The 20568-nt window shown below is 42.2% G+C and overlaps 2 protein-coding genes across 5 annotated transcripts in view; both read left to right on the top strand.

Moving 5' to 3' along the window:
- The window catches only part of STK38L (serine/threonine kinase 38 like), an 82530-nt gene extending 78120 nt beyond the window's left edge, over window positions 1–4410 (top strand). Inside the window, exons 15-16 of one of the 2 annotated variants that reach the window (XM_059886351.1) lie at window positions 533–624; window positions 729–4410. In XM_059886351.1, coding sequence (XP_059742334.1) covers window positions 533–624; window positions 729–856 — 220 coding nt within the window. In that variant the 3' untranslated portion in view covers window positions 857–4410. The remainder of the gene's footprint in view (window positions 1–532; window positions 625–728) is intronic. The other variant, NM_001101092.2, reaches the window with a different exon arrangement.
- A 6173-nt stretch (window positions 4411–10583) lies between these two features.
- Window positions 10584–20568, top strand: part of ARNTL2 (aryl hydrocarbon receptor nuclear translocator like 2) — an 89020-nt gene continuing 79035 nt past the window's right edge. The window contains exon 1 of one of the 3 annotated variants that reach the window (XM_059886560.1): window positions 10584–10764. In XM_059886560.1, coding sequence (XP_059742543.1) covers window positions 10734–10764 — 31 coding nt within the window. In that variant the 5' untranslated portion in view covers window positions 10584–10733. The remainder of the gene's footprint in view (window positions 10765–20568) is intronic. The other 2 variants (XM_059886561.1, NM_001289819.1) reach the window with 2 other exon arrangements.

Here is a 20568-nt window from a genome sequence, read left to right as displayed (position 1 = left end):
TAACCTAATGCCCCCAGTTCCCTTAAAATTTATATGACTGAGAAGTTTTTGGGTTCAGATTTCATCACAAACATGTAGTCCCTTCACCGTTTGAGCCCCTTATTTTCCTAAATGACTTGACTTATGAAGTTGTGGATCCTCTACTAGAAGAATTCTATTTCTAAATTAATTAGGTTGGATTCTGGTCCCCACAATGTTGAGGGTACTTTATAGAATGATAAAATTTTTTAAATAAAATTCTCTGTTCTCCTTTCCCTTTCATTAACTATTGTTTTTCCTCTTTAAAAAAAGAAACAGCATGAGAAAGTCTTGGTATAAACAAATAAAAATTCCAAGTAAATGATAATATTTTAATAAGAAAATTCTACTCAGCTATGAAATCCACTTAACTTCAGAAATTTCAGATCCATAATAAATTTCCTTGTCTCTTCTAATATCTATAGAACAGCATGCAGACTTTGCAAGTAGAATTAAGCTTTGGAAAACTGAATTCAAGAAAACTTAACCATGGTTACTCAATACTATTTTACAGGGAAAGGCCAGCAGCAATCCCTATAGAAATCAAAAGCATTGATGATACGTCAAATTTCGATGACTTTCCTGAATCTGATATTTTACAACCAGGTAAGACAGTCTCACAGTTAACCACATTTAAAAGACTATGAAAGTGATAACATATTCCATTAATGAAATTCCTTTGGTCTTGGTTAATTTTTCTATCTTTCCAGTGCCAAACACCACGGAACCGGACTACAAATCCAAAGACTGGGTTTTCCTCAATTATACCTATAAGAGGTTCGAAGGGTTGACTCAGCGTGGCTCTATCCCCACCTACATGAAGGCTGGGAAATTATGAGCGAAGACCACGTTGACTCACAACCAAGAGAACTCAGGTAGCCGCATCACCAGGCTTGCTTGGCGTAGGTAACAGTACACAGAAATACTCCTGACGACGGTGGTGCTTCTGACTACAAGAGGAAATTCTACAGGATTAGGATTTCGAAGACTACTACAGGAATTGGTTGGCAGTGCCAGCTGGCTTTTTTCTTTTTTTAATATTATTTTTGGTAACTTTATTATATGAAGGTACTGGAATAAAAGAAATGTACATCCCTTTCTAACTGCACTGCCTACACGCGTATTAAGGTCCATTCCGCCTGTGTGTGCCGTGGCTTTGTACTGTAACACCTCTAATCAATTCAGGAGAAACACATATCATGTAAAGCAACATAGGCTAACCTGTAGGTAACACTGCAGTATTGGCTGTTTTACTGCACACCTTATGGGTCTAGATAATCAATAAAAGCCATCTTCCATAGCTGGTATTAGAACACTTGCCCTATTGGTTTGGACATCTATAGAATATATATGAAGACAATTTCTGTAATGGTTTTAAGGCATTTTAAAAAGGAAATACACTGGGTTATTTAAAAAATAAAGTTTATCATCATGTTATTACACAAACTCCACAGTAGGGAGTAACGAGTTTTGAATAAGGAGGAAGTTGAACAGCTTCACTCAAGCACTCCACTAATATATTTACTTTGCATTCAGAAATACTGATGACCTTTATACATGTATTCTGTATACTCATAGGGAGATGTACTGTATCATATAAAATGTAAAGTTGCTTTTCTTGTGACAAGAGGACTTCTTTTTTAATAAGAGGACATGGCATTATTTTAATTTGATTATGGTGAGTTGAATTGAAGAAATGACCATGAAGGCTGCTTGTAGAACTACTAGTGTATTTTTATGAAACTATTTTTTTAAACGTCAAACTTCTGATCATGTAAATGAACTTGTAGAGAACAAAGAGCTATTTACTTTGGTTTTCTAGAAAGTTGTTACATATCATGGCTGGTTAACTTTTATTTGTTTTGATGAAAAATTTTCCTTTGATAGTACTTGTATTATTGTGCCATTATTTTCTTATACTCCAGATGTACCAAAGACCCTGAACAGAGTGGATGTTCGCAACTGTGGGGGATTTTACTGTCCTGCGGGAATGCTGTCTTCAGATCTTTGATGGAGGCTAGCTCATTCAAGGGCACTACTGTTCATGTTTAGCTCCATCACTGTGGTTACTGTAAACGGAATTAAGGAAATAAATGCAGGCCAGGGGGCTTGTGATTAGAGGATGGGGGAGGTGATGTCAGCAGCAAATCCCCCAAGAATGCGAGAGTCTTTTCCAGCTCAACATTTTCATTTAAAAATGACTCTCTGAGGTTTTGGCTTCATCAGTAATAGCGGAGGAGTATTAATTTATCAAAGAATGGCCTAATGTTTGTCTTAACTGTTAACTAGTAGAATTTCTTTTTTAGATACAACAGTTATTACTGTTATGAATGATCTGTGATCAGAATCTAAAATGATAATTTATTTGTATAGATGTTCTTCTAGTGGGGAAGAATTGCATAGGACTATTATGCAGATCTACAAAAGCTTTTATAAATGTTCCTGCTTTCTAGGGAGCTCCATGGTGTTTCAATAAGGCCATTCTATTCTTTTTTTCTTCCTGCCCTGTTCTCCCCTTCCCTTTCCTTCCTTTCCCTCCCCCACCTTCCTTCCTTCCTTCCTCCCCTTTCCCTCCTAGTATTTGTTTGATACTTATTATGTGTTCACCTAATAGTTCATCTCCATTTTTCTTATCTGGAACATGTGACCAAGTATTTAGGAGAGAGAACTATTAACATTTTGGGGTTGTCTCCTTTTGCCTAGCTCTGGTTTTTCTAATTACAACTGTCTCTAATTTTAAAAACTCTCTAACTTACATTTAGTTTTATGAGATTTTTCTCATTCCCCCCATTCCCCTCTGTTTTTTTAAAAAGGATGTTTTGCTAGTGTGAATGGGTAAGATACAAGGAAATTGCAACATACTCTGGTTCTACTATGGTAACTATTCTAGTATTAAAAAATTTCATTAATTCAAGTGAGAGAGAGAGAGATTGATATAAAGGAGCTGAATTACCTAAGTTTACCTTTTAACTGAAGAAGAATAGAGCATTTTAGTTTCCATTTCCTTCATTCTTATTAATAGGAAGAACTTGGGGATAGTTATGGTTTCTTGGCAGCAGAAGGGCAGTTATGAAAAGTTTACCTTGTTAAGATACTCATTTTTCCCTGGAGTTGAGTGATTCATAATCTTTGGGGTTTCCTCCTCATCAAAAGCATTTCTTAAGTGCCTATCTAAAAGCAATTAAAGACTGTGTCTGCCCTTTGGAAGCTAAGAATTTGATTCATAAAGCAAATTAGATAATTTGCAAAGTACCCTTGAGCTTGAATTTTCTCTTATTATATACTTCCCATATTTCAGGTGAACCATTTAAGTGACAAAACCCTATCTAATCAACAGAGCATAATGACATTTTCTTTAAATTAGACTCTATTTTGAATTAAAGAGTTTTGTTATAAACTGTGTGTTTTTGGTTTTTCTAAGTATATAGAAAGCTTGTATAATTCAGATTTGTTGATTTCCTGATTTAATGTAGACTTTGACTTTTTTTATTAAAAAACCTTTGTATTAAAGCAAGTTATGTTTTTTTCTTTTATGCTTTTCTTATTTACATGGCTTTAAATGTTTAAATTTATTGAAGCATAGTGCTATCTGAGAATAGGAAATTTCTTATCAACCTTTACTGAATGGAATATATATCTGATTTAATAAGCTATTAGTTGAATGGAAAATAACAAGTATGGAATATTCAAAACTGGTTGCTTAGGGTTAAGATAGGGTTTCATTTATTTCTGTAATAATATACTTTTTCTGTTTTTTTTTTTTAAACACCTGTTATCTTTGTGTAGATCTGTAAATCTTACAATATTTTAAAGTACATTTATTTTTGGTGTTTTATTGTAGAAAACCTTTAGACAATCAACCCAGCAGTATCTACTGGTAGGAGAAACAGCTATCCATCTATCAATGATCTACAAAGAAATGGATTGAAATTTTAATCAGTAGAGAGGTCCCTGCCTACAAAACACATTCTATTTTCTCTCTGAATTGCTAAGAGTCAGAACATTCAAAATAACTATTTTGCTACAACCATGAATATTACCCTTGTCTTTATTTAAATTTTGTTTTCTCTATAGAAGTGCACTTATCTCTGGAACATTTTAATGAAACAAACACTTGGAACAAATATAAATACAGTACACTTAGGACTACTAGAGATATTTTAGATTTTTATGAAAAAATGAGAGTAATATTGCTACTTTTAAAAGGACTGAAGTAATAAAGATAGATGTTAGTTATTTTTAAAGCAATATAAATTATTCAGCAGTTGTCTGGAAAATAAAAACCAGGCTATTGAGTTCTGTGTTCAGTTACTGAGTTTCAAAAAAATGTTTTGGTGGCATCATGCACTTTTCATTGAAGGTAAGAAAAGAATAAAAAGTATGTTTACAATATTTTTGTTGGTGAGGTTTTTTGATTATATTTTTGAATTTTGACATAGATGTTACCCAAACCTCAAGAAAGCCTGCTTTGTAAAGGGATCCAACTTTTACCCTTAAAGATCACATCAAGAACAACATATTGGATAAATATTTTAAGTTTCAATTTTCTTATGTTTAAACACTCAAGATAGTTGTACAGGTTTATATGCAGCTACTCCACTAGGCCAAAATCAATTAGCAGGTAGAAATGAAAATATGCCTCAAAATAGCAATGGAAACTAGGGATATAAGTGCCCAGGGTACCCAGGTACTACTTCGTCTATCCCACTGGAGACACCGATCAGTGATCATGACACTGTTTCTGCCAGTCTCAGAGAGAGCCAGTCAGAATCCTGTTCATCCTAGCTGTGCTTTCAGCTATGCCCTGACTGACATCATTTTAGTAATGCTATTGTTAAAATGGTAAAAATACTGAATATTAAAATTTGGAATTCAGAGCAAATTTTGATATTCTACATTTATCTTTCAAAAGCATCTTGTTAAAAGAACTTATATTTTGCTTTATAAAATGCTTTCACTTAGCTTACTCATTTTGGTCTTTTCTACTACTCTGTGAAAGAAACATAATATTTTACAGATGATAAACATGAAACTGAGTGTGAATTACCCAAACTTAGGTAATAGATTGCTCTTGAACCAAGTCTGGGGCTCCTTCCATTCCCCAGATAACAGAGCACACTTCCTTAACAAATTATCTGATATGTTTCTAGACCTCAGAAAAACACATGGGAAGCCAGTGACCAAGTTGGTATTTTGGGTGCTTTTGACTGCAAGTATAAGATGCAAGTAAAAATGCAAAAATAAGGAAAATGAGTATCTTGTGTAAAACTAAGACACAAGATAGGGACCTTTCAGAGTAAATTTAGCATCTCAAAAATGTCTTCAAGAACAGATTCTTTCTAGTTTTCTACATTGTCATCAGCAGAGTGTTGGATGTCCTTGGGCTTGTTTTCTCAGAGGGCTGGATGGCTACAGGGACTCTAAGCATCAAATTGTCATACAAGTCTTTAAAAAGGAGATTGTTCATCCTCTTTTTAAGAGTAAGGAAAATCTTTTCCAGAAGCATTCTAAGCAAAGAACCCTGCCCTCCAACCCTACTTTGTTGGCCTTGATTATGCCATCCATCCATTCCTACAATAGTACCTGGTCTGTTGATTGATTTAAACTAAGCAGGCTTCACATCCTTGGTACAGAGTGCTGCTGCTAAGTCGCTTCAGTCGTGTCCAACTCTGTGCGACCCCATAGACCGCAGCCCACGAGGCTCCCCCATCCCTGGGATTCTCTAGGCAAGAACATCTGGAGTGGGTTGCCATTTCCTTCTCCAATGCATGAAACTGAAAAGTGAAAGTGAAGTCGCTCAGTCGTGTCTGACTCTTCGAGACCCCATGGACTGCAGCCCATCAAGCTCCTCCGTCCATGGCATTTTCCCGGCAAGAGTACTGGAGTGGGTTGCCATTGAGGCTCCCCTAAAGCACATGGCCACCTGACACCAGAAGCAAATTGGAGTTAACCCCCAAGATAATTAAAAGGGTGCCACACTGGTTTATACCAATGGTTCTTACTGAAGCCACTGCACTTGGGTTTTGTTACTGATTCTGCCATTGCCTACATATGAACTGAAGGGCTGATCCATTAACACCTTCTCTGACGCATGTGAAATAGGAGTACTGAGGACCACTGTGCTAGACCATAGCTCAGCTACTGGGAGCCTAGGTTGCTTGTCCAGAGAAGCAGGAGTAGGGGTGGTCTCTGGACATCATACAAACAATGGATGTTTGGCCCAGTGACCAGGGTTTGGTCTTTTTAGTGCTACTGCCAAGGCTTCCAGCTGCCATTCGTCTCACGGGTCCATCTCCCACAAAGCTGTTATACCAGTCACAGGGATCCTCATCTACTTACTTCCTCTCAAGATCCAGGCAAGGGTGGGCCTAATGACTGGCCTCATCACTAGTGGCTCAACTGCTTTGTCTAACTTGAGAAGATAGGCTGTGATTAGCAGAAATCAAAACATTTCTCAGGAGGTTGTGCTAAAAACCATTACAAAGTTTATTACTGTTCATTCTAAAGCATTCCTTAGCAAATCCTTAAATGTTGAGATGACTTATAAGTCTCTGCCAAAGGGAGAAATACATAACAGGAAAGGGAGATTGTCGTTTGCCTTTCCTGTCCTCTTAGGTAAGTTAATCATGGACAAAACTTGAAAAATCCTCCAGTATGGGTCTATATAGTAGAGGACTGAGGAGGGTCTAGGGTACCATACATGTTGTAAGACTGTCCAAAACGTCCAAAAGTAAAAATTACTTCAGCTTTTGACACTTACATATACAAATACATACTCTCTAAGGAAAAAAGAGGCAGTAGCTCCATATATAAAGAGATGTCTGTAAACTATTCCCTCTTGTTCTAAGTTTTGTTCTCCCTGTATTTGTCTTGGAATTTTAGTTTATTGCTGCTTCTGTCCTCTGGCTTATAGAAATACACACACACACACATACACACACACAACTTCTCCTTTGCAACAACCTAGGCTTAAGAAAATTCATTTTTGGCTAGTTGAAGCAATATTTCCTGAAATAGAGTACTTGGTGCAACTATTTCAGACTCAACTAGGATACTTGTTTGGATAAAGATTTAGTGTGTCTCACCCCAGACTTACTAAGTCAGAGTTTCTGGGGTGTTCTGAACTTCTGCACAGTCTCAATTCTGAGCTACTGAGCTCAGAAACTACTGAGCTAAAGGAAAAAGGACACTGGTTGGACTTTTCTAAAATGAAATAATACCTGCCTCACTGACTGTTATGAAAACATCTATATGAAGTAATGGATGTCCAGTTGGTGATGTACGGCAGTCAGTGCTTAATAGCCATGCCTGGCACAGTGTAGACACTCTACAAGCATTTGTGAACAAATGAATAACTGCATTTTATGAGCAGCCCTACTCCCCCTCTAAGGCCAATCTCAAAATGTTTTCATGTTTAATAAATACATAAATCAACTCCAAAAGCATTGAAATGAACTATAGCCTTTGCTAAAGTTGTTATTTTCCAGGGAAATAATATAAGAGGGTTTGCATTACACAATGAAGCTTCCTAAATACCTTTAAAAATACTCTCAAATTTCCACTCCCAGTAGCCGCTGCCACCACCACTTCTGCTCTTTCTCATGAGTATACCCTCCTGCAATTACCTTCTCTGCGTCTCACCTCCATGGGCCAAGCTCAAGCTGCTTTCTCCCATTCCAGAAGCCCATGAGACACCTATCTCTCAAAACACGTTTGTGCCCCCCTGTTTCTCCTAACTGCATTCCCACTCATCAACCTGCTCAGCAAATCCAGGAACCTTCCCCAGAATTCACCCTCCATGGAACGTCAGGGGTGGAGGAGTGATGGGGAAGAAAGAGTAGTTTTAGATATTAATAATTATTTCCTCAGTCACTTAGGAGCTCATTAATGTGTATTTATTTTTATACATCACTGGAGATGGGGGTCTTCAATTTAACTATAATCTGAAACAGGTGATTTTTGTTATTGTTGTTCTGGACCAACTGAAATATATATGTGAACTTAAAGGGTCCTCCAAACAAAATTGCACTGTTACAACCCCAACAGGAGGTTGACAACAATAGGAATTTATAGTGTGCTAGGCAGTGGTTCCTAATGTCAGTCTTGTTCTTGCTTGAGTATTTGGCAGTGAAGGAAATTAATGAACAAACTAAATTCCCCCTAAGATTAGCAATGGTTCCTGAAAGCAAAGTTTTTCCTGGGCTTTGGGGAAGGAAACCACATTGGCCGGAAGGAACTATACCATTCACTCTGCAAGTTCTGTTTCAAATCACCTTCTTACATTTTGCTCAAGGAGAAAATATGAAAAGACCACTAGTAAGAAAGGCGAGATGAATTTCCTATCCATCTGTCAAGATATTGTGTGATTATCTCTGCCTTATCCTAGGAGGTATAGTATAACCACTCTAAAAAAAAAAAAAATCTTAGAAAGTAAAGCTCCAGAGTTTAAAGAAAAAGTTGAAAGCAGAATTTAAATTTGAACAACTGGGGAAACACACATTAAACTATGAGAATGATTTGCCCCAAGGAGTCCTGTGTGTCTGCTCTTTGTGTGTTACACATCACATTTAGGTACCAGATTCCTGGCTTTTGCTCTCAGGCTTTTGGTGGAAGTGAATCATCATTTCTAAGACATGAGGACTGTGATGATTCACCAGCAAGCTTATCATATCACGTATGAACCCCTGAGGAGATCTGACTTTCACCATCTGGCTTCTACTGTATATTGAATGATTCTGGCCAAAACACTCATTTCTGAACCTCTGTTTGCCTACTGAGAAGACAAGAATTATAAGTGTTCAACCACCTCACAAAGGTTGTTATAAGGCTCGCCTGAGATGATAAAGGGAAAAACACTTTGTAAGCAAGACATCGTGTTTGTAGCTTGTCCGTCCCAGCTCAGTCGCTAAGCTGTGTCCAGTTCTTTGCGACACCATGGACTGAAGCCTGTGCACTCCTCTGTCCATGGGATTTCCCGGGCTAGAATACTGGAATGGGTTGCCATTTCCTTCTCCAAGGGATCTTCCAAATCCGGGGATCCAATGTGCGTCTCCCAAATTGCAAGCAGATTCTTTACCACTGAGCCGCCAGGGAAGCCCCTGTACTTTTTGCCCAGGATCCTAGAAATTCCACTTACCCATCAAAGTGGCATTGAACACATGTGCAATCTAAGAGTACCCCTCCTGCCCCCAAGTCTTGGTAAACCACCTCAAAACAGTGTACACTTGTCTGGAAAGCCAGGGTTTGAGCATGTTCAGGGAAACCTAGACCAGATCTTAAGAGTGTCTATCAGGCTGTCTGCGGAATTTTTCTTTCTGAGCCGACAGCACACGTTGGTGTCGGGGGACTTTGGTGTCGGTGGACTTCGGGTGGAGTTCCAAGTCAAAGTCAGGACTGGGATGTCTCAACAACGGTTTTTGATTAGGGATGTGTCTCCTTGTGTGTTATCCAGGGCAGCATCTCTTGCCACCTCCAGCAGGATAAAATCCGGGACCCACTTAAGGCTACATCAGTCTCTCTGCGTCTGCCTACTTCCGTTGGGAACACGCGTCCAACTCCCTCGTCCTAAGTAGCTCTCAGGACACACAAAGCAGCTAGTTACGACGCTGTAATGGAGAGTCCTGAAGGAAAAGTATTAGTTTTAGGCTGGTTGATGCAGAGCTTTGGTGTTTTCTCTGCTGTTCCTTCCCTCCACTACAAGACAAACTGTGACCAAGGAACCCTAGAGTCCTATGGGCGGGGAGCGAACCAGCGTACTCCGCGTATGATGAGGGGCTGACAAGTGGTCCCCAAAGAATCTTGCTTCTGGATTTACCCAACTGTCTCAGGACCCCAAACAGCTTCTTTGGCGATGTGAATGTTGGACCATAAAGAAGGCTGAGCGCTGAAGAACTGATGCTTTGAAACTGTGGTGCTGGAGAAGACTTGAGAGTTCCTGGGACTTCCAGGAGATCAAACTAGCCAATCCTAAAGGAAATCAACCCTGAATATTCATTGGAAGGACTGATGATCGAGCTCCAATACTTTGGCTACTTGATGCGAAGAGCCGACTCATTGGAAAAGACCCTGATGCTGGGAAAGACTGAGGGCAGGAGGAGAAGGGGACGACAGAGGGTGAGATGGTTGGATGGCATCACCGACTCAATGGACATGAGTTTGAGCAAGCTCCGGGAGTTGGTGACGGACAGGGAAGCCCGGCGTGGTGCAGTCCATGGGTCGCAAAGGGTCGGACATGAGTTAGAGACTGAACAACAATCTCCCCCCACGGCTCCCCGCCCCCCCCCCCCCCCCCCCGCCACACACACACAAGGGGAACAACTCCACACTGCAGAACACCAGACAACGAATCTGGAAGTGATGGGGGAAACCTGCTTTAGACAGGCACGTTTCCAGCGAGGCTCCAGGCGCTGCTCTGCTGGCCTCCCCGCACTTCGCCTCCCTCCGCCGGGGTCGGCGGGCGGGGCTGCCGTGACTCCGCCCCGCGCGGTCCCTTTCTCCCGCCCCCGGCCCGGCGGCGACTAGACCCCCGGGCGGGCGAGCCCCCGGCCGCAAGCTCCTGAACCCCGAGCTGCAGTGGGGCCACCGTTGCATCGGGCAGAGCCCCGCGGGTGCCTGCGCCCTGCCCCGGGGCGGCCGCCTGGGCTGGCTCAGCGCTGGCTCGGGGCTCTCCATGCTGCGGGCCCCGGGGCTGCGGAGCCGGCCGGGTGGCTTCTGCGATGGCGACAGAAGCGGAGGCGGCGGCGAGAGGTGAGGTTGCGGGCGAGGGGCTCCGGCTGCGGGAGTGGCGCCTGGGCCTGCCTAGATCGAGCGGCCGGTGCGCGAGGCCAGGTGGGCTCACTTTGGGGCTCTCCTCCGACCTCGCATCACTTCGGCGGGCTTGGGGGCGGAGGTCTTCCCTTGCGGCACAGGTGCTGCTCGGCGCCCCGAGCATCCTCGCCCGGAGCGGGAGGTGGGGGTTGACGCCAGCGATCGCTGCCGGCTTTCGAACTGCCCGCAGCCCCATTTCGGGGCCCCGGGTCGGACGTTTCAGCGAAGATGAGCTGGCAAGGGACCGTCCACCCAGCGATCTCCCTGGGCGCCCACTTCTCAGTCGGCAAGGATTGCTGCGCAGACTTCTTAGATTTCGTTTTTCCCCTTCATAAACCATTTGCTATTAGCCGTTGAAGGAGCTCGAGCTCTGCGATCCTCTCCCCTCTGAACTGGAAATTCTCACTTCTATTCCGTTCTTTAAAACCTGCCCAGCGGTGGATCTGGCAGGCGAGCGCGGGGAGGCAGGTCCCCCACATTTCTTATTCTTGAAAACCACAGATTGCACCGCAACAGTCCTCTGTCAGCGAGAGGCGGCTCTTGTGCCATTTCAGCACTAGGAAAGTCATCCGTGGAATTTGTTTCGTTTTATATTATTTTGGAGTTTTTGTGAATTGAGTTGGAAGCGTTGCTACGTCTTTTTCCTTTCTCTAGTGTTCTCTGGCGACATTCTCTGGTCTCTCATATGACTTCTCATAATTATGGACTGATCATAAAGTATTTGTTACTTAAGACGGACAGGAGGCAGGAAAAAAACATGTAAATAACTAAAAGACTGGCAGAGAGAAGTTCAGGGAAGCAGTTTGTTAAATCTCCCCTTTCCTTTTAGAATATTGTGATGCGTTTAGATTCTTCTGGGAAATACAGCAATGAGAAGAGGTCTTTTGAAAATCTAATAGGGGATTTAGATCATGGAGAGGTTTCTGAAATTCTATCATTTGAATATTTGAAATCTTTCTGGTCTATGTGAAGATGTGAGAAGGCACTGGTTTGAAAAGAGAAGGTAGTATTCATCATTTTAAGCCCAGAAATCCTGTTTTGGCTGTGACTGAACTCTGCCCTTTACTATGTCACCTGGGTTAAGTTACTCAGCATTAGTCTTTTCCTAAAGTGGGGATAATTTTAGTATCTGTCTTATAGGATTGTTAGAATTAAATGAGATATAAATATATATATATATTGTTTCATTTGGGTATGCTTTTATTACTGATAAAATTTAGCGTAGAGACTACAAGAGTCATTTTGGACAAAAGTTTTGCTTTAAGGTTTTGTAATAGTTTCAGCTCCTTGTTGTTCACCATTTCTCCCTAAAAAGTCTTGTGTGTGTTTGTTTCTCTGCTTTTTTTTTTTTTTTTTTTCCCTAAGAAGAGCCTGGAGAGAAGCATCAGTGTTTCACATCCCTGTGATTTTGACTGATTTTTACCTCCCTTTTCCCTTCTCCTTTTTTTCTCCTGGCATTTACTGTCCCATGTTGCGCCATTGATGTCTGTGGACACTGGGTGTCTACATAAATGTCCACCCTCCCTGGAATCTGCATCCTTGTTTCTGATACCGTATTTAAGCTCTAGACAGGGGACAGCTGTTAATGACATGCTTTGGCACAAATGGTGATGTCTCACTCAGTGTGTCTGAAACTGAGCCTGTCATCTCCCTCCTTATCCCAAATGGCTCTTCCTCCTGCCATAGTTGTGGTCCTCTCCTTTAATCCACAAGTCTGAGAGTCTGTTTTACTTCCCCTTCTTCTATGCTCCCTAGGGTGACTACACAGACCTTAATTCTGCCCCATCTTCTCCACACTGCCATTGCTGGAGGTCACACTCTGATCACCCCTTATTTGGATGGCTGCTTCACTTCTGCCTTTGACTGGGCCTCCTGAACACCCACCTTCTGTCCTTGCACCAGAGCAATATCCTATCCCTCCTTTGATAGGATCTTCAGTAGCTCTCCATTCCTATGTTAAAAAAGTTCAAAGTTCTCAACCCACCATTCAAGTCTTTCAGGCATCTGACCAGCCTTTGCAGCCTCATCCTGAGTCCTACCTCTTCATCTTCTAGAGCTCCCTGTCTCCAAGCCTGTGTTCCTGTTTGAGAGCTCCTTGGACCGTTGCCTCTTTGCCCTGGCTCTGTAGTCTCCTTTGCCCCACTCACCCTTCTTTTTGCAACTGGCCCTTATAACCAATATACCCCTCTCCTTCCCTGGGCTAACTAATTTTCTTGAAGATGTTTTTAAAGATATGCTATCCTTTAGGAAACATCTTACACCCTCCTCTATTAGCCAGAATATAGTTGAGGTGACTTTAGAGAGACTTAAACAAGAATTGTTCTATGTACATGAAAGCCTAACTAGAGAGTAGAGTGGCTCGCTCTATGAAGTTATCCAGGGGCTGTGTTCCTTCTTTGTTTTTAAAACATTTTTATTGGAGTCTAGTTGCTTTACAATGCTGTGTTTGTTTCTGCTGAGCAGCAAAAGTGAATCAGTTACACATATGCATATATCCACTGTTTTTCAGATTTCCTTCCCATTTAGGTCACCACGGAGCACTGAGTAGAGTTCCCTGTGCTATATAGTGGGTTCTCATTAGTTCTCTGTTTTATACATAGTAGTGTATGTCAATCCCAGTCTCCCACATATATTCCACTCCCCTTTGGGCTTCCAGGTGGCGCTAGTGGTAAAGAGTCCACATGCCAGTGCAGGAGACAAAAGAGATGTGAGTTCGATCCCTGCTTCAGGAAGATTCCCTGGAGAAGGGCATGGCAGTCCACTCCAGTACACTTCCCTGGAGAATCACATGGACAGAGGAGCCTGGTGGGCTACAGTCCACAGGGTCCCAAAGAGTCAGACATGACTGAAGCAACTTAGCACACACCCCTTTGGTAAACATAAGTTTGTTCTCTACATCTGTGACTCTTTCCTTTGCAAATAAGTCCATCTGAGATATAAATGTATTTAAATATATATATATATACATATATATATATACTATATATATATAGTACTCCATAAATGTTAGCTTAATATAGTTGTTATTAATTTACAGCTTCAGTTTGCTTTCTGAAAGTAATGAATCTCATGTCTATTAAGAAAGTATTGTTGCACTCAAGTGTGTTGTTGCACTCAAGTTAAAATTGGCCAAATATTTGGGCTTTTCTGAAAAAGAGGGGTATGAAAATACACCTGCTAATTCAAAATATGGCTTATACCAGGTAAGTCTTTATGATAAGTTTTTGGACAAAGAATTTATTGCTATTTAGCTGCACACCAGATGTTAACTTGGGGATGATCAAAATTAATCTTTTTTCAGTAAAAGGAACAAAGTCTCCACAGGGCCTCAGAGGGCCAGCGTTTATTGAGCTCCTATTATGTACCAGGCATTTCTTGGCCTCATACCAGTCCTGTGATGTGGGTGATACCATATGCCTTTCATCAATGAGGTAAAAAAACTGAAGCTGTAGCCAGAAATTGACAAACAAACCTGAAGTTAAGCTCTGTGACTCCTGGCTGGGCTGCTCTTCTTTCTTTCCTGTCTGCTTGGATGGTTAATGGGCAGTGTGCTCACTGCCAGACACTCTGTCTAAAGAGGGAGAATTATTGTTGCAACTTCTCCCATTCCTGGAGGAAAAAAACAAAACAGGTCTCTATATCAGAATCCAGGGCCACAGGTTTTTTTCCCCCTGGTGCAAAATCCCTCCATATTCCTTTTTCCTAGGCAGACTGACATCAGGCCTTCACAATAAAATGAAAATCAGAGAATTCTCTGGTGGACCAGTGGTTAGTGGTTAGGGCTCTGTTTCTACTGCAGGGGGCTTGGGTTCAATCCCTGGTCTGGGAACCAAGATCCCACATGTCATGCAGTGCAGCCCAAAGGGGGGAAAAAATCTAATAATGGTGATATGGAAAAAAATCCCCATGGTTTGATTACACTGCTGAAAAAATTGAGGGAGCTGGTTTTGAAGATGGCCACCAAAAATCAGCTGGTACCTAACATGATTGCCTGCTCACTTGTTTTTGATGGGTTGATGGTAAACAACAAGATTAAGCAAGCTGCCATGCCAAGTGACTGGCACCTTCTGGTAAATGATTCCAGAATCCTTGGAGTTAGGGAGCAGGCATTCTCCGGAGAGCAGCACATGTCCCAGAGCTGATTGACAGATTTGGTCTTGGGTCTAGGCATTCAAGGGGCAACTTTCTCGCCTTCCCTTCCCCCACTTTTTACCATCCCCTGTTTTCACCTGTGATGCTATCATACCCAACTCTTTTGAGGGGTAGTTCTGCAATTAGTGGCTTAAATTCATTTTTGTGACTCAGATATCGAAAGTCACGTCCTAGTCCACTGTGCATAAACTACTCTTCTTGTCCTAGTCCTTCAGTCTGATGTGCGTTACTCAAGATAAACCAAGATGGGCCAAAAATGACTTTTGACATGTTTTAGTGGGAGGAAAACAAGAGGAAAAGAGAGAAAGGTGGAGGAGTGAGAGAGGAGGTTTGGAGTAAAGAGAGAGGAAGAGAGAGGGAAAGAGCTGCGGAGAAACATTGTTGAAGACGGAGGATGGAGAAGGTGGAGAAGGGGAGTGGAGAGGAACTGAGCCCCTGCGGCAGGTCGGGGGAGGGCTGAGGAGGGATGGAGGTGAGGAGAGGTGCAGGGGAGAAGGAAGGGTAGGGACTGCCACGCATTAGAGTTTGACTCCAGGAAAAAAAGAAATCTAATGTTTAAAATCCATTGGAAAGCCAAAATATTAGTAAACAGTGATTTCAGAATACTTTTTTCCTTGTGGAAAGACTTCTTGATTCTGAAAAGCGTGATCTGGACTTCCCCTCATGGTACAGTGGATAAGAATCCGCCTGCCAGTGAGAAGACATGGGTTCAATCCCTGGTCTGAGAAGATTCACTTGCCACAGAGCAATTAACGCCTGTGAGCCACAGATACCGAGCCTGACCTCTCAGGCTCGCAAGCCACAACTATTGAAGCCTGTGCACCCTAGAGCCTGCGCTCTGCAACAAGGGAAGTTTCTACAGTGAGAAGCCCACACATCACAATGAAGAGTAGCCCCCGTGCTCCACAACTAGAAAAAGCCCAGACAAAACCACAAAGAACCGCCAGCACAGACCAAAACAAATAGAAAAAGGAAAAGCACGATCTCTTTCTGTGTGGTGAACATTAATTAGAGCATCCTTTTGAAATCTCTTCCTTTGCGTAATGTTCAGGATATCATAAACAAGATAATAAGATGTCATTCGACAGCCTTAATTTCAGTTGCCTTGAGCTGAAGACCTCGGTGCCTGGCATCCATCCGGGTGGTTAGTCAGCATCAGCACCACCAGGGTCTCAGTGAGCCAGCAAGAGGCAAGTGTCTCATCTACCTAACCCCCAGTTTTTAAACTTAAAATACTTTGAAACTAATTAAAATATTTAAATCAGTCTAGGTGTATAATATTAAAATTCTCATTTGAAAATACTTAATTGGTGGGCATGTCATTTGTCATTTATCTCAGTAAATTTCTGGGATTTCGTTTCTCTAGTTTTTAATCTTATGATTTAAACCTCTAGATCGTATCTTTACAGAAAGAGAGAAACAAAGAATACTGAAGGAAAAGGAAATATAGAGAGAATCCTTCTTCCACTCTATCTGGTTTGCATTATAGTGACGTGAAAGTGAAAGTTGCTCAGTCCTGTCCGACTCTTTGCGACCCCATGGACTATACAGTCCATGGAATTCTCCAGGCCAGAATACCGGAGTGGGTAGCCATTCCTAGCTGTTCCCTTCTGCACGGGATCTTCCCAACCCAGGTCTCCTACATTGTCAGTGGATTCTTTACCAGCTGAGCCACAAGGGAAGCCCAGGTTTGCATTATAGGAGATTTACAATTGAGGGTTAAGATGATTGCTGTAAAACAGCAATTCCCAATACGTTCAAAATGTTTTACGTACAATATTTTATTGAATTTTTAAATGCTATTTTAAAATTAATTTTATTTAGTTATTGGCCCTACTCCACAGCATGTGGGATCGTTGTTCCTGGATGAAGGATTGAATTCAGGCCCCTTCAGTGGAAGCCCAGAGTCTTAACCACTGGACTGCAAGGGAAGTCCCATTACTTTTTTCACTTAGATAAGAAATACACTTTGCCCTCTGTTCCAAGCATAGCACAGGGGAAGTGGAGGACCATCCACTGGCTTGCTTGCTTAGCACATCTCCATTGCTTCTCCTTTACATGTCCTAGACAGTTATGTGAGGGAGTCTGCCCTCCCATGTATGGTCCAGGCCTCTCCTCAGGCTGTTGGCTGCTCCTAGACTGCCCTGTCCTCCCTCCAGATGGGCCTGTAAGGGGTCTCCTGTAGTTTTGAAGGCCAAGCTCCGGTGTCACTGTGTTTCCTCTACCCCTGGAACAGAAGAGCTGGTGCAGGAAAATGCATGAACTTTGGACCCAGTCGGAGTATGTGTGTGTACGTGCTCAGTTGTGTCCAACTCTTTGCAACCCCATGGACTGTAGCTCACCAGACTCTTCTGTCCGTGGAATTTTCCAGGCAAGCACACTGGAGTGGGTTTCCATTGCCTACTCCAGGAGTGGGAGTGTGGGTGCCAGTTAATACACTAGCTCTACGACCTTGACCAAATTATTTAACTTCTCTGAGCCCCAATTTCCTCATCTATAACATGGAGGTAAAAAATTACCTAACTTGAAGAGTCATGTGTCAATTAAATGAGACGATTCCAAGCTAGTGAAATCTGACCTTCAACAGATGAGTTTCCTTCTCCTCATGAACCCTTCCCAGAACTTCTCCTACCCACTGGTGGAAATGATTCTTCCCTTCTATTTCCTCACTGTAGTTTTTGGCGTGCCTACGAGAACCCTGTGCCCACTTGCCATGGCTTATTTAGGTATGTATCTTAGCTCCATCCTTGGGTTGCACATCCCTGAGAGAGCAGGGTTGGACCTGGCTCATCTTTACAGTCTTCACCTCCTTGCACTTAGTTCAGTTCAGTTCAGTCGCTCAGTCATGTACGACTCTTTGCGACCCCATGCATTGCAGCACGCCAGGCCTCCCTGTCCATCACCAACTCCTGGAGTTCACTCAAACTCAAATCCATCGAGTTAGTGGTGCCATCCAGCCATCTCATCCTCTGTCATCCCCTTTTCTTCCTGCCCCCAATCCCTCCCAGCATCAGAGTCTTTTCCAACGAGTCAACTCTTCACATGAGGTGGCCAAAGTACTGGAGTTTCAGCTTTAGCATCATCATTCCTTCCAAAGAACACCCAGGACTGATCTCCTTTAAAATGGACTGGTTGGATCTCCTTGCAGTCCAAGGGACTCTCAAGAGTCTTCTCCAACACCACAGTTCAAAGGCATCAATTCTTCGGTGCTCAGGTTTCTTCACAGTCCAACTTTCACATCCATACATGACCACTGGAAAAACCATAGCCTTGACTAGACAGACCTTTTTTGGCAAAGTAATGTTTCTGCTTTTTAATATGCTGTCTAGGTTGGTCATAACTTTCCTTCTTATTAAGTACCTAGCCAAGCTTTTTGATTGTAAGTGACTGTTGGTTTGAGGTGCTGACAGGGCTGGTTTATTCATAAAACATATTGCTGTTCTAGGCAAACAGAGATGAAGAAACAGATGAAACAAGCAGAAGGATTAAAGAGCTTATAAAAGGAGAGATGAAAAACAGCCAAATATGTGTTGTAAAGACAGAACCTAGCACAATCTATGGTTTAACTGCTAGGGGTGAGCCTCCCCACCCACACTTGGGAAGAATTATATCTAGTTTGTGGGGGAGTTGGCTTTCAGAGAAGGGGTCAAGTTTAGTATTGAAGGGTAGATAACTTGTGGAGGCAGCAAAGAGGGTCATCCACAACAGATTAGATGTGTGTGTATGGAAAATCGTCAGTGATGTGCTTGGAAGAACTGGTGCTGGTCTGGCTGGGAAAAGTGGGAAAGGAAGGACTGACCTGTCCTTGCCCTGTTAATGTCGCCCAGCACTGCCCTCCCACCCTGTGATGCGGCAGGACAGTTAATGTGGAAAACCGGAGTTACAGGCTCTGGAAGGAAAGATCCATGCATCTTCTTTTTGGTCCCTGGCCAGCAAGAGACCAGTTGTATCACTCTGAAATGTTACTTGCGGCGTATTTCTGACGAGAAAGAAGAACATCAGAGGTCCTGGTTCCTGCCAGATGATAGTTATACGGTCTTAGCTTTCCCTCCAGGTGCATCTGGGCCACTACTTTTGCCCATCCTCTCTTATCTGAAAAAAAGTAGCTGCTTCTATCTTTAAATCCATTTCACATTCTTTCTTCTTAAAACCATCACTAGTCCTGTCTCATTTGTTCCTGTTGCAGCCTGCTGGGAAGCAGGTTTCTGGACTTCCATCCTCTGTCCAGTGTAATGGCCACTGATGTCCTCCTCTTATGGACATGTGCTCCAGGTCTCCTTGCAGACCCTTCCTATGCAGCCCCAGGGTGCAGGACTGAACAGAACTATCAGCCTTGACTTCCAAAACAAGCAGTGAAGGTTTATAAACCAAAAGGACTCCATTGCCATGCATGTCTGAACACATTCCTAAAAGAGCACTCCTGTGTGTGATAACATCAGAAGATGTTTGTTGATTTAGACTCAGTGCAGAGGATCTCTGGCATAGAAGTTACTCAAAAGCAGAAACACTTATGTACATCAAAATACCTCTTCATCTTTTCTTCTTCGGAGAGGAGAAGAGAGGGAGAAGAGATTGTCATTGAGCCTGGATGGTACGAAAGTATAGGTATTTTATAGACAGATTGTAAAAAAGAGATCAGTATACGATGGGCAGAATTGAAATTGAACACTTTACAGAACAGAGATCAATATATGTTTAAATGAATAGAAGATTGTGACAATTAGTAATTGTTTTGTCAAAATCTAGAAAACAGTTTTGATTGAAAAATTGAACATGGTTGCCAGCTTTACGTTTATTTCTCTCCTCAACCTCCTGGGTAGAGAATCGGATTTCCTCTCTGACTTACATGGTACCCAAAGGTAGGCCATGCTCGCACTATTGTGGAGACAAACAATATGGCCTTCTAGGGAGGCCACCTCTTCTCTAATGAGTCATCCAGGCAACAACACTGACCTAGAAAAGAGAGACCAAACCCGATTTCCCACGCATCCTGGGGCTAGTGGCTTCTTTAGGACAATTCTCTTTTCTTTTCCTTTCAACTTGAGTTCAACTAGCACTTTTGGCCTGTCAGTTCCTTTCAGCAGTAACCATTGCTCCTTCTGGGACATGTGGGTCACAAACCGTGCAGCCTGAACTTAGAAGAACATTCGAATTCACACCTCAACTTTCAGAAGACATCTAGGACAAATTCTTCATCAAGAGGTTTTTAAGTAATTTTTTGTTAGCTGCTTGTTTTGGAAGAAGAGCCTGAAGGCAGCTTTGGATTCGGATCATCATTGTAACTATGGTATGTTAATACATAAATAATATTAAAGTCATTAATGTCATGTTGGGTTTTATTACTTTTTAAACTCATACTGTGTTTCAGTTTGTAGGGCCTTAGCATTTTCTTATTGCAAAGTCAGTGCTTCTCCTCTCACCCCATTTTAAAGGGTCTTTCTTATTTCTAGAATAATCACCACTGGGTGAAAAGATACATAAATACTTTGTGAACACTGATGAATTCTTTTTCTCAGAGTTAACTGAAGGTTTCTTATTTTGTCGATACGTTAGAGGTGAGGAACCATGATATCTTTTGTAGGTTCTGTATCA

The sequence above is a fragment of the Bos taurus genome, chromosome 5, assembly GCF_002263795.3.
Source record: "Bos taurus isolate L1 Dominette 01449 registration number 42190680 breed Hereford chromosome 5, ARS-UCD2.0, whole genome shotgun sequence".
Taxonomy (NCBI): Eukaryota; Metazoa; Chordata; class Mammalia; order Artiodactyla; family Bovidae; genus Bos; species Bos taurus.
This window is presented reverse-complemented; position numbering and strand designations above follow the sequence as displayed.